General features: G+C 50.8%; 11 protein-coding genes across 11 annotated transcripts; 7 read left to right on the forward strand and 4 right to left on the reverse strand.

The window, feature by feature from the left end:
* Positions 1-239: 239 nt before the first annotated feature.
* On the forward strand, positions 240-1,710 carry BO83DRAFT_20920 (putative 3-oxo-5-alpha-steroid 4-dehydrogenase). The gene is made up of 3 exons (XM_025526700.1): positions 240-654; positions 747-1,227; positions 1,280-1,710. The coding sequence occupies exons 1-3, from the start codon at positions 556-558 to the stop codon at positions 1,678-1,680; spliced, it is 981 nt and encodes a 326-aa protein (XP_025388381.1). The 5' UTR covers positions 240-555; the 3' UTR covers positions 1,681-1,710.
* Positions 1,711-1,740: 30 nt separating this feature from the next.
* Positions 1,741-3,019, reverse strand: BO83DRAFT_437004 (uncharacterized protein; the record flags this gene model as incomplete). The annotated part of the gene is made up of 3 exons (XM_025535997.1): positions 2,733-3,019; positions 2,449-2,626; positions 1,741-2,355 (listed from the first exon to the last, which is right to left on the reverse strand). Exons 2-3 carry the CDS (start codon positions 2,551-2,553, stop codon positions 1,741-1,743), a joined length of 720 nt encoding a protein of 239 aa, XP_025388382.1. The 5' UTR covers positions 2,554-2,626; positions 2,733-3,019.
* Positions 3,020-5,146: 2,127 nt separating this feature from the next.
* BO83DRAFT_378025 (peptidylprolyl isomerase) lies at positions 5,147-6,124 on the forward strand. The gene is made up of 3 exons (XM_025531146.1): positions 5,147-5,377; positions 5,606-5,708; positions 5,809-6,124. Exons 1-3 carry the CDS (start codon positions 5,261-5,263, stop codon positions 5,961-5,963), a joined length of 375 nt encoding a protein of 124 aa, XP_025388383.1. The 5' UTR covers positions 5,147-5,260; the 3' UTR covers positions 5,964-6,124.
* Positions 6,045-7,671, reverse strand: BO83DRAFT_407849 (UDP-galactose transporter HUT1). The gene is made up of 2 exons (XM_025533998.1): positions 7,293-7,671; positions 6,045-7,225 (listed from the first exon to the last, which is right to left on the reverse strand). Exons 1-2 carry the CDS (start codon positions 7,511-7,513, stop codon positions 6,160-6,162), a joined length of 1,287 nt encoding a protein of 428 aa, XP_025388384.1. The 5' UTR covers positions 7,514-7,671; the 3' UTR covers positions 6,045-6,159.
* A 154-nt stretch (positions 7,672-7,825) lies between these two features.
* Positions 7,826-8,839, forward strand: BO83DRAFT_21035 (uncharacterized protein). Its single transcript, XM_025526706.1, has 2 exons — positions 7,826-7,898; positions 7,975-8,839. The coding sequence occupies exon 2, from the start codon at positions 8,042-8,044 to the stop codon at positions 8,693-8,695; it is 654 nt and encodes a 217-aa protein (XP_025388385.1). The 5' UTR covers positions 7,826-7,898; positions 7,975-8,041; the 3' UTR covers positions 8,696-8,839.
* BO83DRAFT_378028 (putative transcription factor SipA3) lies at positions 8,766-13,580 on the reverse strand. The gene is made up of 6 exons (XM_025531147.1): positions 13,381-13,580; positions 12,947-13,310; positions 10,418-12,890; positions 10,284-10,370; positions 10,010-10,231; positions 8,766-9,959 (listed from the first exon to the last, which is right to left on the reverse strand). Exons 1-6 carry the CDS (start codon positions 13,434-13,436, stop codon positions 8,983-8,985), a joined length of 4,179 nt encoding a protein of 1,392 aa, XP_025388386.1. The 5' UTR covers positions 13,437-13,580; the 3' UTR covers positions 8,766-8,982.
* A 224-nt stretch (positions 13,581-13,804) lies between these two features.
* Positions 13,805-15,909, forward strand: BO83DRAFT_378029 (ribosome biogenesis protein Kri1). Its single transcript, XM_025531148.1, has 2 exons — positions 13,805-14,044; positions 14,106-15,909. The coding sequence occupies exons 1-2, from the start codon at positions 13,873-13,875 to the stop codon at positions 15,767-15,769; spliced, it is 1,836 nt and encodes a 611-aa protein (XP_025388387.1). The 5' UTR covers positions 13,805-13,872; the 3' UTR covers positions 15,770-15,909.
* Positions 15,910-16,805: 896 nt separating this feature from the next.
* BO83DRAFT_21041 (uncharacterized protein) lies at positions 16,806-17,300 on the forward strand. The gene has a single exon (XM_025526709.1). The coding sequence runs from the start codon at positions 16,951-16,953 to the stop codon at positions 17,209-17,211; it is 261 nt and encodes an 86-aa protein (XP_025388388.1). The 5' UTR covers positions 16,806-16,950; the 3' UTR covers positions 17,212-17,300.
* An 868-nt stretch (positions 17,301-18,168) lies between these two features.
* BO83DRAFT_378031 (putative mitochondrial ADP,ATP carrier protein (Ant)) lies at positions 18,169-19,967 on the forward strand. The gene is made up of 5 exons (XM_025531149.1): positions 18,169-18,286; positions 18,481-18,502; positions 18,624-18,700; positions 18,891-19,136; positions 19,194-19,967. The coding sequence occupies exons 1-5, from the start codon at positions 18,236-18,238 to the stop codon at positions 19,755-19,757; spliced, it is 960 nt and encodes a 319-aa protein (XP_025388389.1). The 5' UTR covers positions 18,169-18,235; the 3' UTR covers positions 19,758-19,967.
* Positions 19,968-20,175: 208 nt separating this feature from the next.
* Positions 20,176-21,370, forward strand: BO83DRAFT_378032 (uncharacterized protein). Its single transcript, XM_025531150.1, has one exon. The coding sequence runs from the start codon at positions 20,215-20,217 to the stop codon at positions 21,055-21,057; it is 843 nt and encodes a 280-aa protein (XP_025388390.1). The 5' UTR covers positions 20,176-20,214; the 3' UTR covers positions 21,058-21,370.
* Positions 21,371-21,822: 452 nt separating this feature from the next.
* BO83DRAFT_21203 (uncharacterized protein) lies at positions 21,823-23,562 on the reverse strand. Its single transcript, XM_025526723.1, has one exon. The coding sequence runs from the start codon at positions 23,164-23,166 to the stop codon at positions 22,018-22,020; it is 1,149 nt and encodes a 382-aa protein (XP_025388391.1). The 5' UTR covers positions 23,167-23,562; the 3' UTR covers positions 21,823-22,017.
* Between the last annotated feature and the right edge of the window lie 2,119 nt (positions 23,563-25,681).

The following is a 25,681-nucleotide window of genomic DNA, read 5'->3' on the forward strand; positions in this document are numbered from 1 at the left end:
TCAAGTCCTCTCCTCCCTCCGGACCTCCGATGACCCGATCATTTGGGAGGTCTGTTTATTGCAGGAGGATGAAGAGGCCGCTCTAGTCTCGGGTCTAGCTCGCAAGCTGCTTCCTTCTCACGAGACCCTGGTGGATCAAACACACGCCGATTCCTACTCGGACGGGGAGGGCCTGTTTATGATTTATGACTGCTCATCTCGCTCATCTCCTTGGCTGTGGAGTGGTTTCGGTGGTTTTTGTTCTCCACATCTCGAGCTTTTTGAACGTGTCGCATCATCATGACAGCCTCTACCCTTTGTAACCGTAATATTACCACTTTACCAGAGCCTCCTCTCCCTCGCCCCGGTGCCATGATACCATCCGGCCCGGGGCGCAGCTCGCTCTCTTTGCCTTTCTCTCGCATCCTCTCCTGCTTCTCTCCTGTTGTCTAGACTCTTGTCACCAATTATAGGAGCCGGCGGACCTTGGTGTGGCCATTAGCTGTTCTCTCCCCTCCCCCCTCCCCCCTCCGCTGCAAAAGTCCTACTCCGCATTGGCGGCGGACTCCGGTCGCAATGGAGCTTCCCTTCAACCTAGTGGATACAGCTCTTTCCTCCACGCACATTGACGCCATCGACGCCCTTCGAGCCTTTTTCCTTTTGGCATCCTGCACGGTATGCACCGATATGTTGCCATTCCAAATTCGAGGCAGACGACGTTGCGAAATGATCCTGCATCAAAACTAAACCCAGAATATCCTACCTAGATCCTCTCCGTCAGCATCTTGCCAGATTCGCTTCACTCACGCTTCATTCCTTATGGCGCTCGTACAACCTCGACGGCCGACTCGCAGTCCTCGCAGTCCTCACCCCCGGCGTCCTCGGACTCCTCTCCGGCAGCCCGCGCTCTTGACTATGCTGCCGCCTTGACAGTCCCTCACAGCTACTTCACACAATTCTACATTGCCTCCGTTCTGGCTTCGGTCTACTGGGCTGCGCAGCTTTTGTGTCAGGGTGCTGTGTTCCAGGCCTTTGCGACGAGAATCAGTCCAGAACATATGCAACAGTCTATGTCGATACAGCAAGTCTTCTTGTGCTGGGCGCTCATGCTCATCCAGGGTGCAAGGCGGCTATATGAGTGCAACGCCTTCGCCAAGCCTTCGGCCTCGAGAATGTGGTTTGTTCACTGGCTCGTAGGCCTTGCATTTTACCTAGCAGTATCCGTTGCATTATGGATTGAAGGAGCAGGTACCACTCCGACTGACAGGCTAGTGTACGGAACCCCACTGATCGCATCTAGGAGCCCTGCTGTCTCATAAAGTGATTCTCGACGACGTCAAGGTTACGATAGCTCCGTCTCTCCGCACCTTTGTCTGCATCCCTCTTTTCTTGATTGCGTCGGGCGTCCAGCACGACTGCCACCATTATCTCTTCTCTTTGAAGAAGTATACCCTGCCCACTCACCCCATGTTCCGCGGGATTATCTGTCCGCATTATACAGCAGAGTGTGTGATATATCTCTCGCTAGCTCTGCTGGGTGCGCCCAAGGGTGAGGTCGTAAACAAGTCGCTGTTGTCCGCTCTCGTATTTGTCGTTATCAACTTGGGCGTCACCGCTGCGAACACCAGGCAGTGGTACATGCGAAAATTCGGCGTGGAGTCTGTGCGGGAGAGATGGAACATGATCCCTTTGGTTTACTAATTATGTAGCATGAGGCCAGCGGGGAAATTGCCCCGAGACATGAGTCCCGGATGCCTCGCGTCACCGACTGCCCAGGAACCTCATCGTATTCCCGAGACTTGCAACTTTGAACACGTCTCGATAAGTCAAGCTTATCCTAGTCTCCCTCTCCAGGCAGCCGCACTCATACCTGTCTGGCTCCCTCAACAGATCCCAGTTGCAGATAGATTCTGCGCCCAGCCCTTCATCCCTGGAGGTTTCTGCAATCCCATGCAGAAAGTCGGTATAGATACTCTTCGTGGTAACGAGCAGGCTGCGTCTCTCCTGCAGAATCCTATACACCGGACGCCGGCCATGTCCGTTCCCATCGCCGTCCTCACATTTCTCGTACAGATCTAGCACGATAGGAGCTCCCAGGCTCACAGTAGCTACGAGCGGGTAGTAGGCAGCACCGTCTTCATGCGGCATTATGCCCTGTCCCGGGCGGTATTCATTTACCAGAACATGATTCGGTGCGCGATGCGGGGCGTCGGCGAAAAGGCCCAAGGAGTCGAAGCGAGGGGTGATGATGGGTGAGACGAGCCAAGAAGGCAACGGGGAGGAGATGAGCGCGTTCGATTTGGTCAGGGCCGAGGGCCAGGATTGAAGACGCCGGTGAGCTAGATGAGTCCAGCGGGGTAGCGGCGCAGTCGTTATCTATAGCCGGGGTTCCAATGAGCGCCCAACCTCCCCACAGGGGCCTGAATGAACTTAGGCCACTGCACAGTAAAGCCACGGTAACTCACTTACCTTCCGGAGGAGAAACTCCTCTTCATCCTCCGAGATGAAATCCGCTATGTAGAAGCCATCGTCCGGCAGTGATTTGATGCGGGCAGACTCAAGATCGGCTCTCATTTGCTGGAGTCGATACCGGGGAGCACAGAGCAAATAGACTATCCCTGTTGTTCAATGAGGGGTCGGATGACGACTAGTAGGAGAGGATTAATCTATCAGAACAAGTCCGTTGAGTTGGTTACACGGTAAGTGATCGCCGTGGGGTCACGAAGAAAGAAGGGGATCGTAGTGAAACTTACCGGGCGTTGAGCGTGGACCGGGAACCCAGACGGAATGAATAACTGCGGATGAATGGCTGATCTGGGAATAAGAAGTAGGTGATGATGCCGATGAATGGCATGTCGTCACGATGAGACGCAATGGCTGCCCACTTTGGCCGTGAATGTGGTACGTAAGCGCGTAGCGTTTACTCCATCACAATGAATCGATGCCCAGTTACAGTGTAACTGGGCGTGTGGGTGATAAGAATAGAAGTCACTTGCTCCTCACCTGACATCTGCTGACAGCTCATGACTCGACAAAAAAGCTTAGCCGTTAACTATACTCCGGGACTGAAGTTACTTCGAATAAACCATTATCGAGCTTCATATACATGACACTCGAGTAAACTAGCAAAATGGATGGTTCCAGAACGATGATGTGTGCTGTTACTATCAATTGTCTAGCTGTCTCTGGTAACATGGTTCAGTGTGGTGGACGTCCATTGTTTAGTAATACCCATCTACTACTAGCATATCTTATCTTGGGGCTTTATATGGGATAACAAGATCCAAGCCATGATGTGCTCGCTTGCAAGCTTACAGCAAGCCATCAAATATCACCGAAGCTCAGACTATATCAGGAGGAATTGAACCAGCAGAGCAAAGGCGCCAGGTGGGACAATACTACCAATGCTCTCGTTGTCTCAGACCTACACAGAAACGTCTGGATACATCCATAGTCATGGACCCGTGTACTAGACGGCAGCGCGATAATTCTGCCGCTCTATTGGCCATGAGCCAACGACCCAGGAAACAATAAACCAAGGCACTATCTTTGCGATTCAAGCATGTCTGAATCTAATACATGTTGTTGATCGAAAATGCGCATCATTGCTATGAAAGTGTGCATAACGGCCGATCAAATTCATCATGAACAATATATACTAGTACGTAGAGTACGTACTGAGCCAATTGATAATGGATAGCGCTTATTCTGAGACTGGCTTGATTATGAGTTTTCTCATTGGTCTTTATTGAACATGATTCCTACCGCTCCCCCCTTCCTTTTCGTGATGAGCAATGGCGGCTAATGACATGGTTTATTCTTTAGCGCTGGATATGTGCGGATGTCGGTTGTTGCGATCACTTCATTTACTACTTTTGAGCCATCGTTGCTCTAACTATGGCTATACTTTAGCTAGGCCCTTTCCAGGCCAATCAAATAGTTACGAGGCTTTCAAAGGACATGTCTTGTTGCTGGTCCATACATGTCCGGCGGCAATGCAAATCTTGTTTGCTCGGGGGCACATGTATACTTCTACCCCTGGTGAGGATCGATGGTTCAGAAAGCTTCTTCCGTCATAGTGATCGACTTAGAACCATCGTTCGCGGCAGCGGCAAGGGTGGATCTATTAATGCTGCGTCGTTCAGTCTTATCAACACTATCAGTCCGGGGTCTGAGGCTATCTTCAGATTCTTTGATACTGTTGTTGGATCTTCCACCAGTGATTTAAAGCGCCAGCCTTCTCAATAGAGCGTCTTTCGGGGTCTAGATGTCGTATCATCCAGATGAAGGGGAGGGATTGAGAGGGCTCCCATGGTGTATTATACCGCTCGAGATGGTGAGAGACAAGTCAGCGTAACGCCGTATCCAAACCTCCAATATCGCGCTTTGTCCAACGACAGCCTAAAGAGCACTGCGAAGCGCCTCCAAAAGCAAGCTCATTTACTTTCTGGCTAGTACATGTACTATTCTACATCCTTGAACATAGAAAGCCAGAACAGCTCCATCACCTGCCTGGATGGGGCTGCTGACTGTTTGCGTCGAGCACTTCGTGTGAAAAGCTCCGTCAAGTGCTATATCAACTAAGGAGGGCCTGTCAAGCGTGCCTCCTGTCACGATCCGCTCCTGGTGCGCTTCAGGAGTGAATCATCCGGACTATCCAACTACACTATCCGGTAGGAGACTATAATTCTGAGTCAACAGACTCAGAAGTCGCATGAACTTATAAGTCTATATTCACTCTCGATCATGATTATATGACCGGGTGTCACACCTCCAGGGGGCCTACGATGAAGGACTCGTTGAAAGCCTAAATAAGCGTTGCCTTGAAGACCTCTTTTTGTCGTGGTTTTTGTTATAAGGGTTAGTTACTGTGTATCATTCAGACCTACGGTCTAGATCTATCGGAGCAGTCAACGGTGGCTTGCTAATTGGTTGTACTTAGGACAGATTAGTTATAGTCATCCAAAGACATAGATATGAGGTGTGCAAGATCTATATTCATACCCCCAACTAATCAGCTAGGCACGTTGAAGTATAAGTAAGATTACTCACTCAAGCGTTTATTTGCGCTCCGCAAAACATGGCGTTGTATCTGCCTCAGGCCACCACCCCACACCACAAAGCATCCCCTCGGCGGGGTGGGAATCATTTGCTTCATATGCAAACAGCAACAGCAAACATCATCTTTCGTCTGACCATCACCACTGCATCTTCCCCTTTCAACACGCGTCCTCGTTATCTTCCTCACATACTCAACTTCAAGTTAATGAAGTAATAAACCATGGCACCCAAGAACAAAGGCGGCGACAAGAAGGGCAAGGATGGCGGAGACAGCAACAGCAAAGGCGGCGGAAAGGGTCTCAAGCCTGCGAATGCTATTAACGTGAGACATATTCTTGTACGTATTTCCTCTGTCTCTCTCCACTTCTTTGTATTACTTTTGTTTTGTTGGGTGGTTGCAGGTGGTTTTCTAGCTTTGGTTTGGTGGTGGGGTGTGTTTCTTTAATGTGATGGGGATATACTCCTACCATCTACCTATGTCTATCTGTCAATGAAGACGAGAAGATGATGGCTATGCATAGAACAATAATCTAGCGACCGGGTCCAGTAACTGACCAAGCTGCAGTGCGAGAAATTCTCCAAAAAGGAAGAAGCCCTAGAGAAGCTTCGCAACGGAGCCAAGTTCGACGAAGTTGCGAGGGAATTTTCGGAGGATAAGGCTCGGCAGGGTATGTATTCCTCTATTTTTCTTCTATTCTATATGTTGTTCAATCCTCCCTTGGAGTGACTATTGGCTTGGTGATATTAATGCTAAGGAAATTGGTACAGGCGGCTCCCTTGGCTGGAAGACCCGGGGCAGTCTGGATGCGACGTTTGAGAAGGCAGCGTATGATTTGGAGCCGAGTACGACGGGAAACCCGAAGTACGTGGATGTGAAGACCGGGTTTGGATACCATATTATCATGGTTGAGGGGAGGAAGTGAACTATCGTATTACTATTACTGCTTCTTTTACTATGGTTAGGGCTATGCTAGGCTTGGTGTGGATATTGCATGAAGAATTCAGATGATCAATCAATCTATGAGATCGGATCAAGTCTAATAATAATGATAATGAAACTATATGTACATATGCAGAAAAGTAATACAAATCTATCATGAGGCGAGTATTAATCACCGACTACTGCTTCTTAGCAGCCTTCGCTCGCTCCTTGGCTGCCTTCTCCTGCCGTTGGACGATAGCTTCAGCGCCAATACCGCCAAAGACAAGACCCACGCCCAGCCACTGGCCTGCGGAGAGGGAGTGGCCGAACCAGAACACACTCAGGAGCATGGTCAGCATCTTGCGCGTGACCGTCACCGTGACCAGGAGTAAGGATGAGAAGCGCGACAGCGTGTAGAAGATGAACAGCTGTCCGATGGCTCCACAGGCAGCGAATCCGAGCACGTTCTTCAGGGCTTCCGGGTGACGGGACAGGAAGCCAATGGCGGAGTGCAGCTCCGTCTCTGTAGATGGAGGAATGGGGAAGGGCAAAAGGTTGTGCAGAATGCCAGTCGAGGACAGATGGGGCATGATCAACAGGTAGCTGCTCGTCAGGACGGTCGAGAGGACATTCTGGGCAACCATCATTTGCGGCCCCGTGAAGCGCGTGTACAGCTGCGGAGAGCTGAAGACGTGGTCCTGGGTGGTGTTCGTGAGGCCGTCCAGGAGCAGGTTGATGGAAAGGAGGAAAATTCCCCATGTGCTTGAGCCAGACTGGCCCTTCGCAGCTGATGCGGCGACCTTCTTGCTGGTGCCGGGGTGGTGAAGGGTGAATGTAGCTACTCCAAGGGTGACCAGGAGAACGACGCCGTACTTGTACAGGGGATATCTCTTGCGGAAGATGGTCAGGTGCAGGAACATGACGGGCAGGAGCTTGCACGATTTGGCGAGGATGAAGGTGAGGTAGTCAATGTGCGCGAGACTGGCATATCCGAAGGGCGATGCGAGAGACGAGGAGATGCTGACCAGGAGCAGGGGAAAGACGATTTTCTTGGTTGGGAAGGGAGAGGGGATCTTCTGGCCGGATGGGGTTGAAAAGAATAGGTACAGGAAGCCGGTGATGGCGGCAAAGGTCGACTGGATCGTGTTCAGGACAATCGAGTAGGTGAAGCGCTCTGTCGGTGGTTCGGGGACTTCAGTAGTCGGAGGATGAGTAGGATAGGACACGGTGGTGATGGCTTCTTGAAGCACACCCCAGGAAAGACTAAGACGGTCGCAGTCAGCATTTCAATGACATTGGAACTTCTCAACACCACGAACGAAAGACATACAATGAAGCGTAGATTCCAAGAACACAGATCGCAAGCTGCATCAAGCCGGGGGTGTCCGGCGCATTCTCCTGCGCCGCATGCTTTCCAGAAGCACTTCCATTTGCGACGGAAGATTTTCCATTCATCTTCTTATCCAGCGACTGCAAATCATCCGGAGGCATATGCATCAGTTCAGAGGAGGTGGCGCGTTGCAAAGGCGCAGCTTGTTTCTGGCGCGCCATGATCGACGAGGAACCAAAGCAGCGCTTATACTTCGTCCAGGTTATTTGCAGAAAGATAAGAAAGAGGACGAGGGCAAGAATATAATCAGGAGTGGATCGCCAAACACTGACGAATATAGAAAGGGTATATGAAAATAGACAGACAGTCAAACCAAGCCTCGATGGAGCAGACAGTTGACTTTATAGTTGAGCAAAGAAAACGATGATGCCATGTGTTCTTCTGCGCGTCTCCAAAACCGCCGCGGAATCTCGGCGCGATCGCCCTTTTTTTTTTCTTTCCTTCCGCCCCGCCGAGTCTCATTCTTCGGTCTCACTTGTTCGACCCTTAATTTAATTCTAGAACTTCAATCGCGAACTATAGTTCCTACCTGTCTACCTGTGCCAGGTAAGTCCTATCCGTCTATTCCCTATCAATCCTGACCACAAGCGCATCAACGAATTAACCCCATTCGAATTTCTAGACTCCATTGTTGCTACACCTCCAATTCCGCCTCAACTCTACCATCTACAACCACAACCACCGCCACCATGACTGCCACAATACCACCACCACCATCCCAAGAACAACAAGTCACTCCATCAACACCAGAAATGATAGCAACAACACCCCTCCCCCCCTCCGCCCTCACAACCCTCCTCTCATCCACCACAACACCACCACCGACTCCCCTCTCCGCAAACACCCTCCAAATCCTGCACAACCTCCAACACCAACACCTGTGGACCTCCCTGCGCGTGCACGACCTCCACCTCCCCAGCAGCTCCGAACAGCAACAACCCCTCTACCTCATCTCCGGCATTCCCCCGCACCATCTCTACATCCACCCGGACGAACAGCTCTTCATGCTGGAGCGCGGGCTGCGCGAAGACGACGTCGAGCTAGAGCGCATGTTCGTCCTTCCCACGGTTCAGGGCGAGTCATGGACGCTGCGCAAGTTGGCGGGAGTGTTTGATTCGTTGCCTGAGGGTAGCGGGGAAGGAGAAGTACTGGAAGGAGGAGGGGCAGGGGAGAAGGCGGAGAAGTTGAGGGAGTATTATGAGTATCGGGAGAAGGCGAGGGCTACGAAGGAGTGGGGTGGGAAGAGGTTGTTGTTGGCTATGGTGGATAGGAGGATGGGGGGTGATGGGACGGTGGTGTATTATGTTGTGCAGGATGGTGCGGTGAAGCCGAGGCAGAATTAATCTACGATTGGGGGGGAAGGAACTCAGGGACATATGCTGCTGAGCGTACAGCAAGAAGCAAGCAAGCAAGTGATTCCTTCCAATTTATCTTTACACCGAAGAAGATCAAGAATTATATACACGGATGACAGACAGCAACAAGAGACGAACCGGACCAAGCACCTCACAGAGGCATTCGACGAAACGGACAGATGAGCAACTGCAGCCGGGTATCGTGGGAACAAGCAAGTAACGGGGACAGACAAAACAGCCATGCATCCTCAGCCATGTTGTGAAAAACAAACAACTCATGGCGCACCTAAGGGACGTTCATCCTCAATTTGTGCGTGTTCCGCCTGGCAGCTAGTGCAGTACGTTTCGTACCATTGCTGAACATCATCGGTGAGTTCGGCAAAGACACTCGGCCCTGAGCGGTCCACCTCGAGGTCCACGTCTTCATCACCTTCATTCTTGCCGAGAAGAATCTGGATCTGGCGACAACGTCGCAATTCCTGTCGCAACCATCGCTCCCACTCGCTTTGGATCACTTCTCTTTCGATGCTGTTAACCACACGGAGTGCTACCAGAAGATCGTGTCGGTATGAACCCAACCGTTCGCGCGTTTGCTGGATCCGTCGGGCTGCACTCCTGGTCATGGAGTCCCGGAACCCTGACGTTCCCAGAGAGATTGTGTTTCCTGGGCTGCGTACGGTCTGCTGGTGGAAGGTTGCGAAACAATCACTCACGTTTTCACTACCGTGGCCAATTGTTGTATTGGCGATCGCGTCGTCGATATCTCTCATGTAAATAGCTTTGGTCATGACGTTGTCGGGGCTAACTCCGATGCGGGCCATGAAGTTCCCAACGGTCCTGTCGTGCCACCATTCATAGGCATCGCGGGATGTATAGAACCCATTGATCAACATACTCGACAATAATAAGATGAGAATGACCTTGTTTGCGTGTGTGGTCTTCCACACCCAACGTAGGAAAGCGAACGTCCACATCATCAGGTCAGAAACAATGCTCTCAGTCAAAGACGCACACGTCTCAAAGAGGAGCTGTGGCAGGGACCTCTGAATGCGCGGATTGCGCAGCTTCAACTGTAGGTCGGTCTGTGGCGAGAATTGGGAGGAGAAGTTTTGACGTCCAATGTGTCCGAAAATTGTAATGGCCTTCTTGGTGCGACTATGCGCGCCTAGCCTGCGGACCTGGTCGCCAACTAGATCGACGAGATCTAACGCGTCTTGCTCCAAATCATTGGTGGCGTTTTTATCAATGATATCTAAGATATCTTAGCAAGCGCCGCTGGCTCTTCTAGGGGCAAGGACTTACGCTGAAGGCCGTATGGGGACCACAGCCACTCCACTTTAGTATAGATAGAGAGCTTGCACTTTCCCTTTGCGACAAATGTAATCACAACCTTGCTGACCAGCCTGAAGGATCTCTTGAAAGGAAGATGCCAAGGCGTCCGCTTGTCTGTAATCACATAGCAGAGGTGATCATTTAAAACATCAATCATCTGATAATCCGAGATCTCCTTGGTATGGGTACGTCCTAGATTGAGTTAGTGGAAATGATACAGGGCATGCTAGGGTGTCCGACGTACCAAGAGCATCGGCTGTCTCAATTTCATAATGGAAATCTCGTCTAAGATGGTTGGACTCTTGTCTGACCCAAGGTCCTTGTTTGATACCTGTACTCGGTTAGCAATAGCCAGCGTTAGCCCTAAACTTAACTTACCCTTCGCTCTCCGCTGATGAAGGAGAAGCTGCCAGACGGCGCTCTTGTCCCCGAAGAGAATATGGAAGACCGCTTTAGCACTTGTATCAAAGACCTTTTCGGCTGCCAGATGAAGATCTCCTTGGGGTACATATTGAACAGGCTGCGTTGGTAGTCTGAACTTGGGAGTGTCTTTGCCATTGCCATTCTTCTTATGCATGTCCAGGTCGTTATCGATATAGACACCAACGTCTTTCTTCGGAGGTTCCGTGCCACTTTCCCCTTCCTCAACATGATCGTCCCCAGCAGCTACATCCTCCCAGCTATCAAGGCTAGGAGTCCGCGTTAGTGCTTCACTCTCCATCCGGGTCAAGGTCTTGAAGGTTGCTTCCAGGCCCAGTGGCTCGGCGGCAGTGGAATTATGAATCAAAAAGTTAAGTCGCCGTTGAAGAAGTCGCAATGGCTCAAGGAATGTCTTAACAGTTCCACGACCCGGAGTATCGTCTCCTGGAGGAGGGATCATATGAAGATACAAAAAGTCACAGTCCCTTCCTGGGGCAGCAGTAACTTCTTTAATACTCTCCAATGAGATACACGTCGTGAGTACTAGACCGAAATGGTGGCTGTAGAAGTAAATGTTTTGGGTCGTAACGTAGGCCCTTCCGGGGAAATCTTGCTGATCGTTAGGATTCCAGGTAGCGCGGAACACCATAACCAGAGGTTCATCTTTTTTGATGTCAGGAAATAGCAGCCGAAACTGCGCATCCTGAATCTTAAGCTGCTGCGGGTAGTAACTGGGATAGTCGTGCGCATCGCCAAGCAATGCCCGCTGCATCTTGGACGAGTCTCCGTCAAGGCTCACCGTCTGCCTGTGACGTGGCCCAGACTTCGGCGGCTTATTCCCTGGGGACCCACTAGACGTGTCAGCTTCCGCTGTCAGGAATTGTTTAGATGGATCATTCGCTGGCGAGGCCGGCTTGTCTGAGGAGCCTGAGACCTGCTCGCCAGGTAGTCCTATGCGTTCACGTTCAATCCGATTCATGAAGCCCCAGTTTGAACTACCCCACAGATTAGCCATCATGCCACTCGGCATTCCTCCGGTTTTGTCGGCTTGACCCAGTCCTATACCCCTTTCATTGCTTACGATCACAGCAGCCTTGCTCATAGTTGTTGGGGCAGGTGGATTTGCCAAGGTGCCTGGGGCAAGGGTAGAGGGGGGATCGTTGCCAAATGTCGAGCTACGAGTCCTAGTCCCATCAGCATCGAGGGGCAAAGGGGGGCTGCCCGGCCCCAGAGCACTGTGACTGGCAGATATCAAGCTTGCTATGCCACCTCCAGCACCCGGCAACGAAGTGGACGGCGCCACTGCATTGTTTGATTTGCGGTGAAGGTCCAGCTTCTGCATTATACGCGATGCGTGTTCGCGTGCGGAGCTTTCGGAATCCAGCGTCGTCAACCTCCTATAACTGCTGAGATCACTGCTGTTCCTCATGGTGGATGGGTCTCTTTCAGGTAGGGCGAGCATCCCGCTGCGATCTGCAGAGCTCTGCTCGTCACTGGCACGGGGAGTGAGCGAATCAGAAGGATCGGCAGCAAACTCGGGAGCTGGGGGCTGAGAGATTGCGAAAGCAGGATCCTGAACGGTAACTTTGCCGGACACTGAGAGATCAGTGCTAGCCGGATTTTCCAGAGCCTTCCGCTTGGCGGCCTCGAAGGCAGCAATCCAGTCCATGAGTTCTTTCTGAGTTTCAGCCTGGAGCATGATGGTATTACTCTTGGTTTTAACTTCGAAGCAAAACCTGCGCTCTTCCTGAAAGGCAGCCCGAACACTGCAGAGAAGGACGCCTATTCTTTCGCTCTCTTCAACGCCACCTGTTCGCGAGCCTTGGACAAGGCAGCCGAAAATGCCGTGTTTCAAAAATGCCCACCGTCTAACCCAGATAGTCCGGGTAGGCTTCCCAGAAAGAGTTCGCAGGAATACCCATCCTTGCTTCTCGGGTCTAGCCTCCTTGCTCATGCTGGTTGTCGACAGAGGCCGGGAGCCGAGGTAGGGAACAGTGGACAAAGAGTAGTCTTCTAGTTCTCGAGATGGCCTAGCTGCATTCTCTGCTGCTTCTTCGATCTGTTTCCTCGAAGTCAAAAGCTCCCGCTTGGAAGATCGCTCGCCCCCTTCCATCTCGTGAGCCCAGCCTTTGATGCGATCCATCTCCTGACCCCATTTCGCGAACGCCGTGCCATTGCTGTTGTGGAATATCTTGAGCTCCCGCCACTGATCATACGATACCCGGACTAGCAGTCGGTCGAGCGCGTTCCGCAATTGGGGGGCCTGTATCGAATAGTCCATCGACGCTTTGAGGTAAGCTTTGCGAGCTTCGTGGAGTTGAAAGGCATCCTCTCTTAATGAAGAAGGCTCCTTCGATTTCGATTGCGACGAGTATCGGGCCAACAGATAGTCGTACTGTTTCTGTGTCTGCTCGAGGTTGCGACGGATCTCCTATAGCGGGGTAAGAGCCACATCCGCACGAGTTTCAGGGGCAACCAGTCAAGTACCTTAAAAGTCCGCAAATCTTCATGCATGAAGGCCCGGATTGGCTCAGCAATAAGATTTTCCATCTTTTTGACAGTGGATATCAGCCCATTCCACATATCCTTGGTGCTGTCACCACACCTCCTCATCGACTGCAGCGTGTAATCATGATCCAGGACGGCTTCGGAGACCAGTAGGGGGTTCGTAGAATAAGACAGGAAGATGTTCGCCGCGCTTTCCATTGCCGCAAGCTCCGAAGAGAGCTTGGAAGCGGCCCTCGCATAGCCGTCGAGCCATCTTTCGAGGAATTCGATCTGGTCGGAGAAGTGAAGGGTGGTGGCTCGGAATGTGGGCGAGTCGAGAGCAGCCTCCTTTAGACCAACTGGACTTTACCGGAAGGGTTAGAAAGGAACCTACGCAGCGATTCGAAGAAGCAGAGCTGATTCAGAGGACTTACACGACGCTGACGAGCTTCCCGACCTGGGGTAATGGGATCTGCGGCTGAGTCGACATCTAGTGTATGTCACCAGCCATACACTTGATGCGAGCAGAAGTAGCGGCAAGACAAGGCAGCAATGAGGCCCCTGGTCAAATCAAAGAATAATGATAGAAATGAAGCATCCGCAAAACTCAAGGATACAGGTGAAGGTGGGAAAGTAGCATGGCTAGTGGAGGAAGCTTACTAGGAGACAGAGCGCCTCTTGCTCGAGCCATCGGCGGATACAGGCCCGCGCATGATCTAATTGGCTACGTCAGTGGTTCCCTTTGACGGCCTTGGGTCCCCAGGCAACAAAGGGCCATGTAGGGCGGTGAGCCCCGCCGACTTTTTTTTCTGCCGGCAACCGCTATTATTTTCTTTTGGGAGGCGCATTTGGTCGGAGATAACCACTTCCATCGATCGCTTTTCACATTCTAGTGATCTCCCAACAGCTGTGTCTGTTATTTCGAAATGGAGCCCCCAGCCAAGAGGTCGCGCAAGTTGCTCGATGACGACAGCTCCAGCGACTCAGGAGACGAGTCCGGCGGAGTTCCCATCACCAACGAGGACATCACGTTCAAGATCAACGAAGAGTATGCGCGCCGCTTCGAATACAACAAGAAGAGAGAAGAGAAGCAGCAATGTAAGATGTCACACTTCTACAACCTGCATGTGGAGAGAAACTAAAATCTATTCTACGATAGTGGAGTCCAAATACGGAAAATCTGTGCTAGGCAAACGTCGTGATCGCGAAGGTGAAGATGAGTCTGGCGACTCGGAGGATGATTCTACCTCTGAAGAAGAGGACGAGGATGGAGAATTGGCTACCGCCGCTTTGGATGCCGAGATTATGGCCACGCTGAACGCAATCCGATCAAAGGACCCTCGGGTGTATGATAGCAATGCCACTTTCTACACCGCAGCCGACGAGGAGGCGAAAACCGAAGGCACTGGAAAGAAAGAAAAGCCTATGACTCTTCGCGATTATCATCGTGAGAATCTGTTAAGTGGCGCCAACCTGGCAGATGAGGAGGCATCTGATGCGCCGAAGACCTACGCTCAGGAGCAAGAGGAATTGAAGGATGCGGTTGTCCGCGAAATGCACGCCGCTGCCGGTAAAGGTGATGAGGGTGAGGAGGAGGACGAAGATGATTTCCTTGTTGCCAAATCGGCGCCTGAACCTCTTCCGGAGCCCAAGAAGGATGTCAACCTAGATGTTGAAAATGCGGACAAAGACCCGGAAACCTTCCTTTCAAACTTCATGTCGGCAAGAGCATGGATACCTGCTGGTAGATCGGAACTTCAACCATTCGAGTCTGATGACGAAGAGGAGGATCAACGGGCCGAGGCATTCGAAGAGGCATACAACTTCCGCTTCGAAGACCCCAGCAAAATCAACGCTACTCTAATCACCCATTCTCGTGACCTGACTAACAAGCAGTCGGTTCGCAGAGAAGAAAAGAGCAGCCGGAAGAAACGCAGAGATGCGGAGAGACAGCAGATGGAAGAGGAGAAGAAGCAGCGCGAGACAGAAAAGAACCGCCTGCGGAAACTCAAGATGGAAGAACTTCAAGAGAAGGTCAACCAAATCAAGGAGGTTGCAGGCCTTCGTGCCAATGAGCTGACTGACGAAGATTGGGTCAGCTTCTTGGACGCTGCCTGGGATGACAAGAACTGGGAGGAGGAAATGCAGAAACGTTTTGGTGAAGACTACTACGCGGAGGGTGATAAGGAAGGAAGCGGTGATGAGTCAGGGAAGAAGAAGAAGCATCCGAAGAAACCTACGTGGGATGATGATATCGATATCAAGGATCTCGTGCCCGACTTCGAGGAAGAGGAGAAGCCCGCCGTGGATGCCTCTGATGTCGATATGGAGGATGATGAAGAGGGAAGTAACAAGAAGAGCAAGGCGCAGGAGAAACGAGACAAAAAGCGTGAAGCGCGCAAAGACCGCCTTCGTATTCAGGAGGCCGTGGATCGCAACTTGGACCTCGATATCAGCCTTCTTCCGGGTGCGACCAAGAAGAATTCTACTGGATTCCGCTACCGGGAGACATCGCCTCAGAGTTTTGGATTGACTGCACGGGATATCCTCATGGCCGACGACACCCATTTGAACCAGTTTGCGGGCTTGAAAAAGCTTGCATCGTTCCGTGACCCTGAGAAGAAGAGTCGGGATCAGAGGAAGCTGGGCAAGAAGGCCCGTCTAAGGCAATGGCGCAAGGATACGTTTGGTGACGAAGAAGGCCCCAGGATTTCCGAGGAGGCGCCACGGGCACCTACACCGGAGAAGGACAATGTCGGTAAGGTTGATATCCGTGAGGGTGAACCCAAGAAGAAGAGGAGAAAGAGAAACAAGAAGAACTGAACCTGGGGTGCTTCTTACTGTACATGCATCTGGGATTTTATGATATACTAGACAGTGTTTTCATTGTTCAATAACGGCGTATCGGTAATGAAAGCTGTCTACGTTGTTGGTAGATAAGCTGGTCAAAAGTTACAAATATATTTACCTACTGCATAGCAAAGAGTTCATTGAGTCAAATGATCAGGTACTTAGTTTTATATCAATTCCCTTGATAGAACCGAGGTGTTTTTACTGTAGTACCATGTCGGGAACATGTGATGAATATTGGATATGTGATAATTGAGTGTAGTACTCACTCTTGAATTGAATTCCCTGATGCTATATATTTTCGCGGAGACCGAACCATGTAAACACAATTCAGTCTACATGGTACTTAACGATGAACTACTACTACTGTAGCAAATGGCCTTCATAAACAGCAAATCAACCAATCATGAACTTTCCAATAACATTAGCCCAACCAACATGCTACAGAAACGAGCCTTAATAACACCTAAACCACACCAGAACCTCCCGTTGCTGGCACAACGGCGCAGATGAAAAGTGGTATCCCCATGTTTTTTTAAGCGGGTGGGTCCCGGATGAAAAGAGAACAGTTTGTCAGGTTTGCCCGCCCCGTCGAACAAACAAAAAATAGAATAAAAAATAATAAAAATAAAAAAAGGAGGAAAGGAAAGAAAGAAGAGAAAAAAAAAAAGAAAGACAGAAAGAGGAGGACCAAGGTGGAAAAATGGAACTAGTCACTTTCAAGCAGAAACAGTGGGTCCCGGCTGGGACAATTCCTGTTTGGGTAATGTAGGTCTCGTGTCTTCTTTGGCTGCATACGAAAAGATGATGCTGGCACTGGGATAGTGTGGAAGAACGTCGGGATCGGATGGATATACTGGTCATGTGTATACCTCTTGTATGAATGAATATAACATAGTTGTTCGGTTTTTGAAGAGTGGTGATAGTTGAATGAATAACCCCTTAGTACCCTAAAAAAACGATTACTTGCGATCTTCGGACACTAGGATGAGGGATAAAAAGGAGTACGGTCTGAGGTATATAACATAACCTCTAGCAACAAGCATATGCTACTGCTGTGCCCTTGCCTACGAAATGCAGCATAACCATGTAGTCCTACTCATAGGGAACCAAGCTTGGATGATAAGAACTGATAGTATTTAACCGGAGAGAGTATGATAGAATACCAACCTATGGGATACTTCATATTACCGACGTTGTCCGTGTTTGCGATCGCTGCTCCCTTGGCCACCCCCTTCTGTCTCTGTCTCTTGTCTCTCGCTCTGTCTCCGTACCTGAGAACTTCCGCCCGGAGCAGAAAAACGGGGAAATCGCGGCATGTCAGCCGAAAGACGCCGCACGCACCTGATCAGTCCCGGTGGCGCGTAGGAAGGTCCAGAAACCATGGACTCCGTTTGGATGCTGCAGATAGATAAGTAGTAGCGTAGGTACTTAAGTGAGTAAAAATTTGTGAATAGTTTTCGAGCAATTTCTGCAGAGACTGACGCAAATTGACAATCCCGTTCCTGCAATTGCCGTTGTGCACGAATAAGTCAAAGTGCACAAGATGGAGGCCGAGAGGCAAGCGTTTGCCATCGGATATCCGGGACCAAATGGGAAGAAGGGGCGGTTCCCCATGGATGGAGCGCGAAAGTGTGGACTCTCCAAGAAAAACGCTTTTGGTTCGGTCAAGACGGGGAAATGGGAGAGGAATGGATATCTTACAAAGCCGAATTACGGAGAAAGGGCCCAAACATGTAAATTATGGTCTTGAGGTCAATCAGCAAAGGACCGAGCGGTGATTGCGAGTACACCGATCGGTAGACTACGGAAGGGATGAAAAAAAGACCCAAGAAAATAAATATCGAGAGCTAACATGCCGTTTCAGAGGCTATTAGATTGATATATTCCAAAATATCATTCCGTAGGTATAATCGCTATCATGAAGGCTGAGATGAAGATGAAAGTGGCTTTTTCTTGCTCTTTGACCAGAAATTCACTCATAGTAACTAAGGTATCAAAGGGTATTTCCCAATAATGTCAGCGGTCGGAGTTGGTTACTGGCGCGATCGGGAGATATCGGCTCTTCGTTGCCTGGGCCAGCATTAGCGCCGGGTCCAGTTTTTTTTTTTTTGTTTTTTTTTTTTCGTTCCCCCTAACAATGGGAGGGCCTCCCTACTCCGTACCGGGCCAACCAATCCGGCCAATGGAAACTGGGCCGGGGCGCCCATCGCCGCCGCTGCCACTGCAAATTCAGGCCAGCGAAAAACCCAAGAGCGTCCTAGCGTCTCCGCTCGCTTCTTCCCGCTTACAAGAGCCCTTCGCTCGCTATTTTTTCTTCCCTCCCTTCCCTTCCTCTCTTCCTTTTCTCTCCATCCCCTTTGAAGTGTCCTGTTTGACTGGCACTATCATCCATCTCCTCTCTTTCTTTCCTTAGTTTTCGTTATCACAGCCGTCAAAATGGCCAAGGGTGATGTTAACCAGGCCGACAAGACCGTCTTCGGCATGCCCGTAAGTTCCTACTTGTCCCCTACGAACGGAAAGGCCAGGTTGTCGGATGTCGCGCTCTCGATGGAATCGGTTGAAGTTGGTCTTTAATATCGAAGATCGAGTACTCCATTCCTTGGAGACACGATGATCGAACAATTTGGCCCGGTTCAATGGTGTTGTTGCCGGACTAGGTGGCTGATGAAAAATTTTCACAGGGATTCGTCGTCGACTTCCTGAGTATGTGCATTCCAGCTCGCCCCGAATGATCGATCCTTATACTACGATCGATCAATTCCTATTCAACGAGCAATACGAATTATTTATCATGACCTGAATTTGATACTAACTACTGGTACAGTGGGTGGTGTCTCCGCTGCCGTCTCCAAGACTGCTGCCGCCCCCATCGAGCGTATCAAGCTCCTCATCCAGAACCAGGTTGGTTAAGCCTCAACACCAATGTCTCGCACTGCCGGAACGAAAATTGCTGGCACGATCTGCAATTGCGTCTTCGAAACGGCATCTCTCCGACCGAAGATTGCCAATTCAGCCGGGCGCAAAAATTTTCACTCCAGACAGTCCGAACATGAGATCGACCCAAACAGATGCTAATACGATTGCCCTTCAGGATGAGATGCTTCGCGCTGGTCGTCTCGACCGCAAGTACAACGGTATCATGGACTGCTTCCGTCGTACCGCCGCCTCCGAGGGTGTTGTTTCCCTGTGGCGTGGTAACACTGCCAACGTTATCCGTTACTTCCCCACCCAGGCTCTTAACTTCGCCTTCCGTGACACCTACAAGTCCATGTTCTCCTACAAGAAGGAGCGTGATGGATACACCAAGTGGATGATGGGTAACCTTGCCTCCGGTGGTGTATGTATCCCTATATCCAGCTTAATACTCGAGCGATCACGCTAACAATTGCTTCAGGCTGCTGGTGCCACTTCCCTCCTCTTCGTCTACTCCCTCGACTACGCCCGTACCCGTCTTGCCAACGACGCCAAGTCCGCCAAGGGCGGTGGTGACCGTCAGTTCAACGGTCTCGTTGACGTCTACAAGAAGACCCTCGCCTCCGACGGTATTGCCGGTCTCTACCGTGGTTTCGGTCCCTCCGTTGCTGGTATCGTTGTCTACCGTGGTCTGTACTTCGGCATGTACGACTCCATCAAGCCCGTTGTCCTGGTTGGTCCTCTCGAGGGTAACTTCCTTGCCTCTTTCCTGCTCGGCTGGACTGTCACCACCGGTGCCGGTATCGCTTCCTACCCCCTGGACACCATCCGTCGTCGTATGATGATGACCTCCGGTGAGGCCGTCAAGTACAAGTCCTCCATGGATGCTGCTCGCCAGATCGTCGCCAAGGAGGGTGTCAAGTCTCTCTTCAAGGGTGCCGGTGCTAACATCCTCCGTGGTGTTGCCGGTGCTGGTGTCCTGTCTATCTACGACCAGGTCCAGCTCATCCTCTTCGGCAAGAAGTACAAGGGTGGCTCTGGCTAAGCGCTTGATTAATTTCAAGCTGCTTCAGTCATGATATCGGGGAAATGGGGTTGCCGGTGTCTTGGTGTAACTACCAGATGCCGGAGGTGCTGCGGAGGATAGAAATATGCGTCAAGAGTGATATCAATAATCTTGAGCATAGAATCGTGTGATATTTCCTCTTGTACCAGTTGTATTTTACTGCCCGCAAGCTTATTTCTTTTTTTCTTCCAACTGTACTTTCTCCACCTTGGTATCAAAATCAGTATGTCCTGCCTTGGATCAAATCAGTTCTTAGCCGTAAAGTAGATGCCATAGTTGCTGTGAAAATTTGCAGCATTCTGGTCACCTGACCCAATGACAACGTCACGTGCAACAAAGCTCCATGACGTCGGTCCCTGCTCCAGCTTCCATCGCATAGTTATAGCTTCCTTCCTCCCTTTATACATCCCCTCCACCAATTCCACCTATATCCAAAATGACCAGTTCCTCCACCACAGATAAGGTCCCTCCCCGGACCTCCAGCCCAGCTGCCGCCGCCGCCGACTCCGAACCAGAGGCAGAGCAAGACACAACCCAACCCGCAACCACCTCCGCGACAGCAACTGCTCCAGCCTACTCTCCCATCTACGCCACCGCAGAACCCAGCGACCTTCCAACCCAAGCAACCAATTCCCTGGACACCCAAGTGCCATTGACACCCGCAGCAGCCACTACCACCATCACAACTGCCACCGAAGACCCTCCAGCTTCATCTACATCCCCACCACCACCCCAACCAGGCGCCCACCCTATCCCTCCCCCGACATCTTCCACTGACCATCCAGCTCCAACATCCACCACCACTACCATCACCTCGAACCCTTCACCAACACCCCCTGCGCCTAAACCAGCCGAACCTCCTCTTCCACCAACCATCACACCAGCACCAGCACCCGCACCCGCACCCACAGCATCCTCCTACACCCCAACACCCCCATCCAGCCATACCCACCCCCAAAGCTACAGCTACAGCTACGGCAGCTACCGACCACCAACCCAAACCTCCAACCCCATCCCTAACTCGACCACAACACCCTACGGCTCCCTCTACCAGCCCCCCACGACAGCTACCACGACGGCCACTACGACGGTGACTTCTGCGGGGGCGCAGCTGCCACTGCATTATGAGCCGGATGCGTCGTCGTCGGGGAGGGTGGATCTGGGTGATGCGGAGGGTGGTGAAGATGGAGTGTGGGGGTGGATGAGGTGGGCGGAACGGAAGTTGGGCGAGGTGGAGGCGGAGGTATGGAAGAGGATTAATGAGGTTCATGATCGGTGATTTAGTTCTTTTATATAGGGGTGTTGGTTGAGGTAGGGAGGATGTTGGGTAGGGTTGGTTTGGGGTGTGTATGTATGATATGGATATCTGTTGGGATGGGTGGGCGTTGGTTTGTTGGTTTGGTTGTTTGAGTGTGTCTGATTAGGTTACTAGTATTTGCTGGGTTGGGAAGGGAACGGTATAGGTTGTGCTCGGGGCTTGGATTGGGATGAAAAGGTGGGTGTGTTTGGTCTTGTAAACTATGTACTACGTAACTTGTTTTTGAATTCTTTATGTCGCTACTTAACTGTTGTGAGTGAGATAAACAATAGAGAACACTAAGTATCGTTTGTTTCGAACGTATTATACCAAATTTAGTACATACTACGAAACTCTACGGGTAAAGGCATGAGTATGTGTATGACTATGTGGCCGAGACCAAGCATAGACCGTATATTTATTATCTCTATGTGTAAAAAATATGTCCAATGCCTCACTCGGCAGACTCAAGCTATCAACACTGAGTCGTAAGAACCATATAAACAATATGGATTGAATGGATAGAAGTAGTCCATTGCAGTTTGCTGCCATGCAACAATCATGTGTTCCAATAATTGCAAGAATGGAGAGTGGTCCGGGGTGCCAGTAGGTGTGTTGAAACGCACCCCCAAGAACGCCTGATAGGCAACAGGTTCATCAACCTTGTACCAGGTCGATGTAATTATGTAAATGTTGTTTAAAGAAATGCCAAAACGCCGGGGTCATTCCCAGAACCCAAACCCAATGCATCGTCAGGATCGAACCAGTCGTATCGATAACGTCGTCCAGCTTGCTGGTGTATTCTTTGAACAAGAAAAGTAATCGTAGAACGTAAAAGTATGTATCAGGAAATGGGACCAGCCTCAAGTCTCAAAGAGACGTTGCAGGGTTGCAAGAACACAAGATGTTCTTGACAAACGCCTGCCAAAAGTATATATATGATTACATTGATCCGAGTCGGAGGAGCGCCTCGACTGCAGCACGCTCCTCGCGGTCACCCATGACACCCTCCGGGAGGGTAAAGCCGTGTTGTTGAACCGGTAATCTGCGCGGTGCAGACTTCGCCAGCGACGACGCAGCAGGTCCTCCGCCGCGCAGCTGTGGCGAATTATGTGTCCCATTCACGAAGCCTCCCGAGGCATTCAATGATCGTGCGCGAAGCGCATCAGCACCTATCTGTGCCCAATCTTCCTCGTCTGTGATGTCTTCTTCGCCCCAGTCTTCGTCCTGCATCTCGTCGTCCGGGGCCTCAGACGACGAGCAGTACTCGCGCTCGTTTCCGTCGAGTGACATCTTGTCAGCCTCATGTTCCAGCATGCTGATATCATGTCCACCGTAGTCCATCTCCGAGTAAGAGAAGACAGCGGAGTCGCCAGTAACGCTACTGCCATAGGGCTGAACGCTTCCCCGCTTCGTAGGGATCTGCATGCCCCGTTGCGGGAAAGAGTTGGAGATACTGGCGGGTGGCGACACGTTGAGGTGTTGCGCATCCCGCAAAGGCTCACCACGACGGCGAGCATCCCAGCGTCCCCAGCCGACCTTTTCGAAGATAACATCACCATCACGACCGCCACTCTTGTCTTCGCTCCCTCGACCTTCCAGCGCAGCGACCACCAGCCTGCGGGCTTTGGCAGGCGGGATGCCTGAGAATCCCGGGACACTAGTGGTCAAATAGCCCATGAGGTGGCGAATAGCCAAAGGGCCATGCTGCAGCATGATTTCCGGGAGATGGCACTTGGCCAACATGCCGGGCGTGATAGCCCCGGTGCTATCTAGATCATGAGCCGACGGACGAGCTTCATTCGAGTTGTTCGTATGATCGGCGGCATCTCCGAGCTCAACATCGGACTCCACATGCGAGGAGCTCAGCGGGGAGTATCCAGGGTGATTAGCGCCCTGGCGTCTGAAGCCCTGCGGAGGCAAAGTGGGGGAAATGGAGTTGGGCGGAGTAGGCAACATGACAGGATGCCCCGGACGAGCGGAGTCACGACCGCCCGGGGTGAAACCGGAGCGCGGCTTGGGGATATCGACAGAGGCCGTCTTGCCAGCAAGGGCCATAGCAATGCTGGAGGTGGTATTCATGAAAGCCATGGTGATGATCGAGACCAACAAGAGGATCTAGATACTTTCTTTTATTTGGGGGACCTGAGGGTGGCTAATCTGCTTATCAAATGAGTCAGAGGACCATCCGCCAATCATTGCATGAGGCCAACCAATGGAACAGATGACTAAGTCCCACACTCAGGAGGACAATTGGGAAGTATAAGATTCACGCGTTCGGAGGCAAAAAGGAACAAAAAGGAACGAAAACCAAAAATTGAGCTCAAAGGAATTTGGTTGGAAAATTTATCTGAGGGTTTGTTACTCACAGTGCACTGTTCGCAAAGGCAGATCACAGTCGGGACAGCTGTGCAGACGCAACGCTGAGGCGTAGTATGCAGGGTAGATGCGATGCGACGCGCTAACTCAGCGTACTACTGGGCAGGAGAGTTGATAGGAAGAATGACGCGACAGGTCGAGACAAGCAGAACCAGGATGATCGAGCCAACAAGAACCAGGGGGGAGGTCAGAAAGCCTTGGGAAGTTCTTTGATGAGGAACAGGATGAGAGGAGAGAAAGGAGATTTGGCAAGTAGAAGGAGGAAATGAGACGGAGAGGAGAAGGAGGGGGGTAAACGCAAGGAGTGGTGGTTGCAGTCCGTCAATAGTAGTAAGAATAGCAATAATGGAATGTCTGTCAGCCGGGAAGGAGGCGCCTTCTTTCGGGGCAAAAATAAAAAGGGAATTAAGTAGGTGTGTGTATTATTGATTGGAAATAAGATAAAACAAATAAAAATAAAATAACTCAATAGATGCCAGATTTGAAAGGTACGGTATTTTGTTCCTTATTTTTTTCTTTTTTTGAAAAAAGATCCCTGGCAAAAAGGAGTTAAGTTAAATTGATTTGATTGAAGATGAACCCCCTCTCTCCGGTGAGATACACAGTAAACTAAGTAGATAATTAGTGTGGGATGACGACCTCCTTTAAGGATGGAACTGCCTGGTATGTCTCCAGTACGACCCTCTTATCATCGACATCTTTCCCATAAAGTTCCCCTTATCCATCCTGTCAGACCCAAAACCTCCTTCTTACCGACGCAAGCAGTCCGCCGTACGAGCCCGTGGCCCGGCTGATTGGTTGCCAACCTCAGGCCCGCCGTAGACAGCGCCGGGAGCTTCCGGGGGCAATCGGCCCTGATTTCTGTCCTCACGTTATCTTACCGTATTTTGTAGAATTTCCACACGCACACACACACACACACACCGGCTTATCTTCTCACACTTTCCATACCGAGAAGTAGATACGTAGTAACTCAGTAGATACTACTTAATGCAGAAAGCCACTCCATTCTTGGGCTCATATGTTTTTTCATCTTTGCAAATTTAACCATAAAATTATCCCCATATCCCCCCTCCATCCTAGATGCTTTCGTCATTACCTTCACACAGACTACAAAGAGTAAGTCGGTGACGAAGCCTGTGATACCCGCCTCAAAACCCAACCGACCCCCCCAATGAGGTAATTTCAATAGGACGTATACTACAATCACCACCTCCACTTCCTTGGTTTTAAAAGAGTAGTAGACGGAAAAGCAAACGTTTCCACTTGATTCCATCGAGCATATCAAGGCCGGTGCCTCGTGCCCGTGCGCCCCCTCCCCGCGTCTAGGAGTAGGAGGGTTGGTTGCAGGGTTCTTACCCTACAACTGGATTATCCTTCATGGATTTATGTGGTACGCGATAACCTTCCATGATGACGGCACGTGGGTTATCGGGCACCGCACATGCGCAGGTGGACGCCGTGGTGACTGGCTGTGCATCCCACCCTTCATCCAACCCCCATGGAAAGTTTCTTTTTGCAGAAGCCTAAATGTGTATCGAAAAAAAGGTGTAGAAATGTGGATTGTTTCTTGTGTGCGGGTTTCATGGGTAGGAACTGGGCATTTTAGGTTGCACCGGAGGTTGCTCTCAATTTTTGGGTTGGCAAACAACAACGTGATTCTAGAGAGGCATTTAATTGATTGACTAGCGAGAATCCTCTACTGTACTGCGTTATCTACTTACTGGGCTCTTTCTTCATCTGTTGGACCCATTAGATGCGTTCCCAATATTCCCGTCATTGCATCATATACTTTTTGCTAGATATGTCGACGTTCATTAGATTGCCTGTCTGCTTTTTGCTCATGCAGCAGGCTTGCATCGAATAGTACGGGGGTGTCATGTCCTCATCGGTCATATCAGGCTGGTTGGGATGTCGGTTGGGGGAAATGGACAATCGCTGACTGGCTGAGAAGGGCTCGTGATGTCCATGCATCTCCGCTCGGGCCTTTTTTCTCCTTTGCTTTTTCTACCCTGGTTCTAATGTCGTTTTGCTTGTGCCGCATGCGATCAACATCCGCCCCCACCAATCGTACTAGAAAGAGAAGTTGATGGGGTGTGGTTCTCCGTTTGTTGACGATGATTATAAACTGAGGTGGCTTTACACGTCGACTTCAAAATTGTCGGGGTGGATAACATTAATAAATAGTGGTGTATCAGGATGCTCGATCTACTATTCAATAGAGTAA

The sequence above is a fragment of the Aspergillus eucalypticola genome (assembly GCF_003184535.1).
Source record: "Aspergillus eucalypticola CBS 122712 chromosome Unknown BO83scaffold_11, whole genome shotgun sequence".
NCBI lineage: Eukaryota > Fungi > Ascomycota > Eurotiomycetes > Eurotiales > Aspergillaceae > Aspergillus > Aspergillus eucalypticola.